Genomic DNA, 11,466 nt, shown 5'->3' on the forward strand with positions numbered 1-11,466 from the left:
GAACAAGTTCCCTACAAGTGACCAAAAGTTTGATTTGTTGTAGTGATCGATTTGGAATTTATTTCATCTATCACCAAAGTTAATGATTCACCAAAGTGGTTGGCTCTTAATTTAAATATTCGTCAAATAGTAACTTGTTTTCTTCGGATCGCAGCATTGTGATGATTGTGTCGAAGGATAAAGATAAGCCGATTTGATATTAGTCCAGAATGCTAGGTATTTTGGCCAAAGCCCAAGTAGAAGGACAAAATTTAAGTTGCGCTCATTTACTTAGCATCCAACTGAACATAAAGAAGTAGCTATATTATGAATATCTTGAATTAACTCGTCAATATTGTGCACATCTTGATGGAGATTGTGAAGTATGTTGGTTAACTTTATTACTCTCAACTCCGAGTTGGAAAAGAATTCATGATTGAGTGTGACCCATGCTGTAAAGGCTGTATCATTGTCTTGAATGATCAACAAGATTTCGTCAGCCATCGACAACACTATAGTGGCCATGATGGCAGTGTCCTGTTTCCACCCTAGGTGCTCTGGATCAGAGAAGACTGGGGCCAATGAAGGCCTCTTATGAGTGAGGTGTAAGCCCATCCCCTATGAGTAGACCATTGCCATAAAGGATAGTTCAGTCGAGTAAGCTTCAAACCCACAGTTGGGATGTAGCTGGGCGCCGGTTGTGTGGGAAATCAGCCAGGGAACCTCATTCTTTGCCTTTTGGGATGTTGCAAGATTACTTCATCTGACTCAAAGTATTCTCAGGGATCTAAGAGTGGTGGCTTTGATGCTATGATAGAAATTCTTAGTGGAAGAGAAGGAAGAGGTGAGTAGAGAAGAGTATACCAACAGACAATAAGAATTTTCATAACTCGAGGTATAGTTGAGAGGTACATTGTCATGTCCATTTATAGTGATGGACCCCAAATGTGTTCTTTAGAGTGGAACGTAATAAGGGAACTTATGTCCTTTATGCAGTCGCTTTCAGATAAGGGCACCACCATGCTACGTTATCATGAGGCTGCATGTCATGTCCGAACTTCCGTTTCAGCCGTTGAAGGTGTATTCCTATCTTTAACATGTGTTCTCTCTCTCTCTCTCTAGTTGTCAGAACTGCTGCCACCGCCTGTGAACGAAGAGAAGTTCGTAGGATGCAGAGAGATAGAATGAGAGGAAGAGACAAGAGCAAGAGAGAGCGAGAGAGGGCGAGGGAGAGGGGAAGAGAGTTGAAGAGAGCGAGAGAGAGAGAGAGAAAGAAAGAGAGGTATAGAGGGAGAGAGCTGAAGAGAGAGAGGTAGAGGGAGAGAGCACAACTAGTCATAGTAGTAGACGCCCAAACTCTTCTTCTGTCGCGTCTTCTTCTCCCCTCTAGCCTCCGATCGTGACGGAAGACGGTTGATGAAGCCAACTCAGGTGCTGCCTTCGGAATCTTTTGGTGGGATCAGTCTGGTTGTTGCGTCCAAAGGCGGTCAACCCTGAACATACATCAATAATTTCATTTCAGTTTCACAAACGAAATGTCAACGCAGATCAAATCTATAGATTTGTCCAACTCCACGATAAGTCCGCTCCTTTCTCTTGAAATCTACAACTCAAAAAGGGGATTGGCGCAACAGATCAACAAAAGGAGTATTGGTAAATAGCCGACGATCATGTTTCCATTGATCTTCCACAAATAAACCGGAAATAGAGGGAGGACAGAGTTTCTGCAACGCATAGAGAAGTGAAGGGATGGGAAGAGAAGGGAAGGGGAGGAATTTCCATTGGGTGCGGCGGCAATGTGGGCTCCTCTCCGGGGATCGCAATTCCTTGATGGGTCACAAGAACGGGATCCTCGGGTTGGAAAAGAAGGAGCTTTTCTCACTCCGCCGCCTCGGACTCCTCCACCCACGCCTCGACTCGCAGGAGGACGAACCCGACAGCGACTCCGACGAGAACGAGGCCGCCCATGATCGAGGCGATGCTGAAAATCTCCTGTGCGGCGTTGGCGGTGGCGGAGAACGCTCCGCCCTTGCCCTTTCCCCGGCCCACGGGCCTGAGAGAGCTCACCACCCTGGCGAAGGACCGGTCGGCGCAGTCGTGCTGGCCCAGAGAGGACACGCTGTTCTGAGCCTTGAGCCCGCCGAAGGAGCCCAATTGGCCGACGCACCTCCTCGCCATCGCCGGGCGCGCGGCGCCGCCGCGGGGGGCGACCACGGCCGAGACTGCAGCCGAGGAGAGAGAAGCTGCCATTGCCTAGAGAGAAGGAAACAGGAAACGATCAATAATGGGCAATGGCTATGGTGGGGCTCGTGTGGGGGGGAAGAAGGTACCGGCGGGGGAAATCTGTCTCCGGCGCGTTCTCCACGGGCGGTTGTGTGGGGAGGGGGAGAGAGAGGGGAGAGAGAGGGATTTGATTTGTATGGCGGATCTGGGGATAAGGTTTGGGGGGGATGATTGGTGGGCAAAGAAGCCAATATCCAGCGAAAAGATCCCACCTTTGAATGTCAGCCACGATAGGGGGTGGGAGGGGCCGTGGCCGCCCCAAGCAGTACAACCCATCTCTGTCTCACCCGGCCTCAGCCTGTACCGCAAACATTTCCTCAAATACGTTTCTACTCTTTATCTCCATAGATTTATCTTTGGTTTACTAACCTAATTGGTTATCTGTTTATTTATCTATCTACCCATGCAAATATCAATTTATATCTAAGTATCTATCTGTTAATATGCTCGTATCTATCTCTTGGGCATGATGCTCTTGGTCATGGTTCCGTATCTGAAAATGAATCTAAACCCAAACCTGTCTAAAATTTGTTTGGATTTGAATTACCAGATATGTTTGACAAAAGCTTAAATTTACTTTGGTTAAACCTATGAATTCTTTAATTGGCTTATCACAAGTCATAGTGGCTTCCATCCTCGACCATTGATTCCAAAGTCGTTTATTAATTAAAAGTGGTAAATTTGGTATATCTTTTTGTGGGTATTGATTGTGACTTTAACAATACCAACTCAGAAGCAGAAATCCTAAATCAACTGGGAAATGGGGGAATGGCACCTTGTTGATAGTACAACGGCGTAGGGAGCTTGGGGTCATGGTACGAATGTGAAATCCATTTCTGAACCACTGCTTTCACTGCTTTCTCAAGGTTAGACATTTACTGATGGACTTGCTTATTATCAAATTAAAAGTCAAAAGAAGATGAAAAAGAATAAGAAATTATTGACATACTCAAAAACCTCTTAAAAGAGATCATCCAAAAGTTAGAAAATTTTATCTAAAGATTTGAAAAAAACTATAACAAAAATCCTAACAATTATACCGATCAAACATAATTGAGTTGAGTAAAACTTCACATTTTATGTATCTTCATAATATGCCACCTATTTTCGCCATTACTTTCCTTATCCTAAATCATATGAATATCGGTATATAGAGATAGACATTTTAGGAACATCACATAATATAAAATGTATGAATAAAGTAAACTTAAAAATTGTTAAATATGTGACATAAATATGAATATATGAGGTTGAATGAGCATGTCCAATATTGGCATGAGTTCAAATAACATTATTAGTGCTTATTTGTATGAGGGATTGACAGATCCCTAGCGATGACTATTGATAAGGTCATAGTGGCATATCAAATAATTCAAATGTCTACTTAATCCCATGCCTCACTCGGACATATTGGCTAGGACAAGTCACAAACCATATGGACTAGCCAACAACGGCCCCTAGGCCTCCGTGGCTTTCCCTTCTTGATATGATCAAGTTCATCAGATCCATTTGTCAGATGGTTTGATCAGCCCAAGTGTTTAGGCTGATAGACCAAACCAAAAGTTGATACAATACCTGAACTACCTATTTGGGTGGGTCAAGGTACTCACCCGCTATAGAATTAGGCTGATCGGGCCTTCACTCGAATAAAAGCTGAACTAACATTTGGCTGATTCGAGATAGTCCCCATGAGTTAGTCGGGCCAACCAAACGTGATCCCAAAACCCTTTTGTGTAAGAGCGAAGTAACCATTCATCTTTCTCCAAATAAATTGGCCACATGATGGGAGAGTGTGAGGCTGTTAAATCGTAGAGGACAAAAATATCCATCTCTTTATCAAATCAAATTATTTTATTTTATCATCGCTCGACAACGTTCTTTGCATGTTTGCTTATGTTATCATAGTTAATTTTAGATACTATAAAACATATGTATGATATATTTAAATTTGTTTGGTACTATAAAAATTATGATGTTATTGAATCTTATGATATTATAAGTTATATGTAACATACTATAGTGATACAAGTGAGGACAACTTTAAATAGTGATATGTGAGAGAAGATCTTAAGAAACTATGAGAGAATGGGAGATTGCAAAAAAATCAACACAGCCATGCTTATCACATTAAATACTAATGAGCTAGGCAAAGGCCTCTTATCAAATTTACACGAGAGAGATAGAGTGACGGTGAGAGATAAACAGAAGAAATTATGTGTATGGGCTTGAGAGTGACAGTAATCCCTTTTTATTGATCTTCATGACCAGAGTCAAATTTATCTACCCGGGGAATAAATGAGAATATTTATGTTTGGTTGATAAGAAGTGATCAATGAGATTGATCAATTGAGCGAAACCCCAGTAATTAGATATATATTTACCAGATTGAATCATGTTCAGATAGATAAAAAAATATCAAAAATTTTATTACAGTAAAAATGTTTATCAGATTGGAGTGAGATATTGCTGACACATTGTGTCATTATTTTTATCAGATCAATGGCTGGAAATGTCATTTCTTTATAAAACTTTCGTACCCTATTCCTTGTTGAGTTAGTTTTATACTATTTCTTTTCAACTTAGTAACTATCTTCCACCATTTGAGGCGTTAGGTTTTTACTTCAAATATGAATGGAAATAGGTTCTTCATAGTTCTACACAATCTTCATACTTATAATTTCTTTCCTCAACAAAAAAAAACTGTATTATAGAATTTTCCATTTATTTTCCCTCTCTTGAATTATCAATATTATGTTTTTTATTTAAAAGTAATTTCAAACATGATGTATTTTATTTCAGAAAGTTTCTCAATAATATGGGAAAGTTAACATTAACAATTTACATCTCTGCTATGAATAGCTTAAAGTATCATGTATGAATTGATGGGTGTACACATACGTGTGTATAAGAGGATCACATTTATCAAGGATACACATACAGTTCCAAAAATAAAAAACTTCAAGGGGTACTTTGGTGAATATCAATGGAGTAGAGTTTATTTTAGAAGCTAGAAAACCTTACCATAACTGGGGTTCTGTCAATATGAGCAGAGTTCCAACTGAAAGTTTGTTCTCCACGAAACATGAAATTGTTACCTATTGGGGATGCATATTAAAGTCTGTGACTTCAAGAAACTATTGACATTTGGATCATGGCTTTAACAAGATCTATCTTCCCCAAATGCATGGGTACTGCACTCAGATCCATGTTGTTGTTGGATGTGATTTAAACATATGGTAAGCACTGGGATGACTTACAACACTAACACAACCATGAAAGTAATGTGTATGTGCCTATTTCGCTTTGTCTTCCTTGCAGGTGATGAAGATATTGATGATCGATGATCCAGCTCACTCTTCATGCAGGAGCATAGTAGCATCATCTCCAAAATTTGCCACTGGATGTAGCTCTTCCCCTCCAAAACATTTCAAATAAATAGCATATTTTCTAATATTAGATATTTTTATGATAATTCAGTTAAATTTATTTCAGAACAAACTTAGATTAAAAACTAAGCCACTAACTGTGTATTAATTAAATTTTAAATAAATCAAATAGACCAACTAAAAGTTTAATAAAAATCAATTAAATGTAATTTATTCCATTAAAATAATCAATTGAAAATTAAAATTTATAAAATATTTTTTTATTATGTCGAACTCATTTTTTCACTGAAATAAACAGAAGATATTTTAATTTTTAAAACTTACTAATTAAAAGTTCACAGGGACTAGGACTTCTATTTACTACTTTTATACAGTTTTATGAAATAATCATTGTGGAGTGTAATTTAGGAAGCATGGCAAAAATAACACTAGTTACATAAATATTTTAGCTTCAAATACAGTTGTGTTAAGGAATATATATGATGTAAAATATAACTAGGTGCATGGAACAAAAAGAAATTATATTATAAAGAAAAATTGACTGCACATAATTAGTTCATTTGAATTAGATGAGTATGTATATTTTAGGTTTATTTTTAATTTGACTGAATTTTAATTGTGTAATTTGGCATTCATTCGTATGCCATTTGTGATTATGGAAAAAATAAGAGAGAAAAATATGATTGAGAATTTTGCTTTGATTAAATTTACAGATGAGATAATATATAAATTCAAACTTTTCATTAAAATGTCAATATTACGAGTTAAACTTGAATGGTCTGTTTTGGTTACCATAAAATACTTTACTATTTATAATCTAATATTTAATTTTAATTTCAAATGAAATATTTGAGATAATATGAAAACTATGATTTATTTATCATAACTTCAATGATATAATGTTCCTCACTATAACTTATTTTTACATAAATATATGTTTTTGACATTAACTATATAAATGCAAATCTTTCTACCCTCATATATATATATATGTATGTATTTACATATTATACGACTTAGATCTAGTCACGACACTTTTCATAATGACAGTTTACATATTCTGAATTTAAGCAAAGTCGTTAATTGCATGTTCCCAATAATATTTTTCCATGTACCATCTACGAGGATATACACAATGCATTTATATAGTGTCTACACGCGTATACGGTATTTCAGAACGTCATAATTTTAAATTGGAAAGTTTGTCAACTTAAATTCAGAATTTATTTGTTTGGTCATCGCTTATAGATCAAAAGGGCATTTGGATTTTATGAGGAGCATGAAATTAATGGTTAATCTTTTATATGAATGGAGTTTTTTTATTGCCACACTTTTTTTGGTATACTGCATATAAAGGTATTATACAATAAATACTTTTAAGTATAGAAAAAATCCATCCCAGTGGTTATTCTCTCACTTTGATCCAAGGGAAGTTGTGGTTTTCATACAGAACAATATCTTATGTTTTTTTTTTTAAATTGAAATCACATAGACAGTCATTTTGAACCAGATTAGACCTGATTAGGTTATCCAAAACTGATCAGATTGATCTATGATCAGATCGACAATACGATCAGTGATTGCAGATCACAATCATCTCTCATATCAGATCATGGGCCTTCAATCACTTGATCGATCATTCAAGGCAATCAAAGCACAATCACACGACTAATGATCGATTGAGATTCTAGATCAAGGAATATGGGTTAAAAGATCCCTTCATGGATCTGATCAGTATAGCTGTTGGATGAACGAGGACTGCCATCCGTCCGTTCAAAAAACAATCATCTGTCTTCATTCGGAGCGAAGGACGGATGACTAAACGAAGTACTTTAAGTCATCCATCATTAGTCATCCATCATTTGCGACGGATGATTGAAGACGGATATGACGCAACGGATGACAAAACAGACTGGTGATGTTTTGGTGACCAAAATATTTCTCTCTCTCAATTGCTTTCTCTCCCTCTCTCTCTTTCTCTCGATCACTCCCTCTCTCTCTCTCTCTTTCTCTCGATGAATCCCTCTCCCTCTCTCTCTTTCGCTCGATCACTCCCTCTCCCTCTCCCTCTCTCAGTCAATCACTACCTCTCCCTCTCCCTCTCCCCGTCAATCACTACCTCTCCCTCTCCCTCTCCCCGTCAATCACTACCTCTCCCTCTCCCTCTCTATGTCAATCACTACCTCTCCCTCTCCCTCTCTTTGTCAATCACTATGTCTCCCTCTCTCTCTCAATTGCTCCCTCTCATTCTCCCTCTCTCTCTCTCGATCGCTCCCTCTCCTTCTCCCTCTGTCTCTCTCAATTGTCTCACTCCTCCCTCTATCTATCTCGATCGCTCCCTCTACTTCTGCCCCTCACTCTCTATCGCTCCCTCTCCTTCTCCTTCTCTCTCTCGCTTGATCACTCTCTCTCCTTCTCCCTCTCTCTCTCGATCGCCCCCTCTCCTTCTCCCTCTCTCTCTTTCTCTTGATCGCTTCCTCTCCATATCCCTCTCTCGATCGCTCTCTATTGTTGGGTTATGTGCTTTGGTTCATCCATTGAAAACACTATTCCACGGATGTGGAGGTGTGTTGATCTCTTCATAATCGACCTTTAAATCAAAAATTGAATGTACCTTTTGGGGAACTCGTTCCACCCTTGACTTTGCCATTCTGAAATTGTTCTAAAGCCGTTCACGTGTCCAGCCTCTAGATGTATCCACATGATCACCTGCGCTTAGATCTCCACGTCTTCTTCTTCAACTCTTCTTGAAAATCTAGAAGATCTTCTCACCATGAAGACACTCTCCTTGGATGAGTGGAGAAAGGGAGGGGCTCTCAAATCTTACTAGCCTGGGTACTTGAAATGAGTGCCCCTTACCTATTTATATTTTACTTTAATTTTTTCTCAAAAATTCTATAAAGTAAAATATGCCCATCAATGCCCTTATGACCTCATGTGTGTGACCCTCTAGGCTCATGCATCATTCTAGTTAATAACTTCAATGGTCCAATAACAATAATTGACCAACCTTATTAATTATCTATATCAACATATAGATTAACTAAATAAGGATCGATTTAACCCAATCGATAGGTTAAGTTTCAAGCCCGTGGAGTGCCAAGCTACACCTCGTGCTCTAGAAGATACTGAGTAGTGCTGAACTCTCTCATGGAACCTTTACTGACATTGGTTACCGTATATGTATAATCCATCATCCACGCGAGACACCGAAACGAATTAGGGTATGGTTTATCGTCAAACCATAATCCGTCATTCAATTAGTACTGATGCGTAAAGGGGATCACTGGAGAATGTCGTCTCCAATATCCTCACTATCTTGGCCAGGAATTTCTCTCTATCGTCTTCCTTGAGTCAATTTCCTCTTATGCCGAGGGCAGATGATCCCATCTTGACCATTCGACCATCTCTGTGAGCTTCTTACTACATTTGAGCTATGACTTGTTTGCATCCCATGATTATAGGCTTGTAAGTCGTAGTCAAAATGTAGTCATCCAATCACGAGACGTCCTTGGTGTCTCAGGTCAGTGGATCACTTATATAACCGTGACTTGAATCAACCTGATTGACGTTTAGGTATAATACCACTTCTTTCTCTTGATTACTCCCTCTCCCTCACCCTCTCTCTCAATCACTACCCCTCCTTCTCTCTCTCCCTTCACCCTATCAGTCTACTTCGTCATCCATTCGTTCGTCATCAGCTCCGTTTTCTATATTAGACGAATGACGGAATGGGACTAATGATAGAGTTGTGACGATGAATAAGTACAGACTGATGATGGAACTGACTGACTAAAATGTTATGGATGGACAACTGAACGGAATTCCGTTCAGTCCCATTCCGTCCATCCTTAATCGTCGTTCGTCCAACTGCTCTACTGATCAGCACATCCTACTCACATAAAAAATCTTAATTTTTATTCAGCATCTTCAAGAGAAAAAAGTGTCATTTTGTAACGTTTCTTCCTATTCAAAAGCCCAAAGTCTCTGGGTTTTCATGTCGAGAATTCTTTGCAGATGAAGATATGTCAAAGGGGCTTATTACTTAAAAATCAAAATCCTCGTACACTACATCTATCTTAGGCTCGGAAGGCGCGACGCGCGACTTTAGTTGCGGATAAAGCACTTCTTTGTTGTTCAGCATGAATGGACCTTATTTTGACTTCTTTGTTGTTCTTGCATAACCTATGAAGAGTCAGATTCCGAAGCAGTGGGAATAGCATTGAAAAAGCTTTTGTGTGGTGGGGTTTATTTCATTGATCCAGTGAACATGTTATCGGGCTGACAATATTTTTGGGCTTTAACATTAACGGGGAGTCCAGTGCGCAAAAAGCCCAAACGAACTTAGCCTACTTCGCAAGCCATACTGTCAGAGGATCGTCTGACGGAGCCCTAATCTCTTTTGCTTTCTCCACCTATAAATTCACAGGTTTTCCCACATTCAGAGTAGTTTTCTGTCGTCGATCTCCGTCGTCAAGGTTACCTTCTTCTTCATTTCCTCTTCTTTTAGGGTTACACATTTCCGAGCAGAATCTCGGTGACGATAACAAATTATAGATGACGAGTCCTATTTATCCGTGAGGACTACTCGAGGCATTTGTCTGAGAGATATCCGATCTGTTCGTGCTCAATAGCTAACCCCTTTGCTGCGGTTATAGTTTCCCTCTTGCTTGGCCTTTTTTACCGATCCCATCGGTTTTCTTTAGACGCGAATCTCTCTGTTTTCGCTCTCTTTTTTTGCATTTTTTTGTTTTTGGGCTGATCAAGGCATGCTGATGATGTTGTATATAACGTCTGATTGTTGGTGACTGAGCAATACCTCCTACTCATTCTGAATGCCTTCAGTATTCGTCGCCCAACAATTGCCCGGAATTTTTTCCGCTCTGGCTATGTCTTGACAGATGCCAGCCAATATGGGCGGGCTTCGACCACGATCTCTTCGCCGCATCATAGTTCTCCCAAAGCTGTTAATTTATGGATAGCATATATATAAACATATATGTATATGCAGCGGTTGTATCAGTAGAATGCAATTCGTCTCCTTTTGGAATATGTTGCAACTCTCGCGGCAAGGAGTTTATAAGTCAATGGGAAATCGGTGATTCTGCAGCACGAGTACATGGTTACAGACTGAATATTATGAGATTACTGTAATGATTCATACTAGCTACATAAAACAAGCCTCACTCCGGCTAATCCTTTCCATTGATCCTTGGTATCGCACAATACTTCCCAGTTTAAATACAACATATTTGCAAGTTTATTTGAGGTTTTGACAATATGATAAGACAATTCAGTTGAAGCATAGGATTGAAAATTAGCGATATACTATTTATCACTGAGTCGATTGCTGGTTCTCCTTGAGTTCATTAGATAAGATCGAAATGGCAATGTCTATTTAAGACTTTTAGTGCGAGGTAGCGATTCATTCAACCGCGAAGGTTTAGTCAGAATGTCGTAATGTTTGAAATCGAGGATTACGAACAAAATGGCCTGTTGAAGGATCGGCTAGAAATGAAAAATGGAGAAAAGCTTTGGAAACATCTGATACTACCAAGATTAGGAGGCCGACACGAATTCGAGTAATATTAAGCTGAAAATCAATGAAAATGTAGATAAACCGATAGTATTTTCGACCAGACCCCAAGACACACGACATATTCATGTAGGAGATGCTCTATACACAACAAAGCCACCACTAAGGTGTCAGGGACAAATGAATTTGCACCGAGATAGGATACTGTTTCCATTGTCAGAAGTTTCCAAGTTTCCATCTTTGTTATGTATGATTCGTACTTTACAAATTTCCATTGTCAGA

At 39.1% G+C, this 11,466-nt stretch overlaps 1 protein-coding gene and 1 non-coding gene across 2 annotated transcripts; one reads left to right on the top strand and one right to left on the bottom strand.

Annotated features, from left to right (window-relative positions):
• Positions 1 to 1,627: 1,627 nt before the first annotated feature.
• Positions 1,628 to 2,467, bottom strand: LOC144706470 (cytochrome b6f complex subunit (petM)). Its single transcript, XM_078579437.1, has 2 exons — positions 2,310 to 2,467; positions 1,628 to 2,232 (listed from the first exon to the last, which is right to left on the bottom strand). Exon 2 carries the CDS (start codon positions 2,227 to 2,229, stop codon positions 1,858 to 1,860), a length of 372 nt encoding a protein of 123 aa, XP_078435563.1. The 5' UTR covers positions 2,230 to 2,232; positions 2,310 to 2,467; the 3' UTR covers positions 1,628 to 1,857.
• A 7,713-nt stretch (positions 2,468 to 10,180) lies between these two features.
• On the top strand, positions 10,181 to 10,258 carry LOC144707254 (small nucleolar RNA SNOR75). Its single transcript, XR_013582419.1, has one exon. It is a non-coding gene; the product is annotated as a small nucleolar RNA SNOR75 (small nucleolar RNA).
• Positions 10,259 to 11,466: the final 1,208 nt, after the last annotated feature.

This window comes from Wolffia australiana, chromosome 8, assembly GCF_029677425.1.
Source record: "Wolffia australiana isolate 7733 chromosome 8, ASM2967742v1".
In the NCBI taxonomy this organism is placed as follows: Eukaryota; Viridiplantae; Streptophyta; class Magnoliopsida; order Alismatales; family Araceae; genus Wolffia; species Wolffia australiana.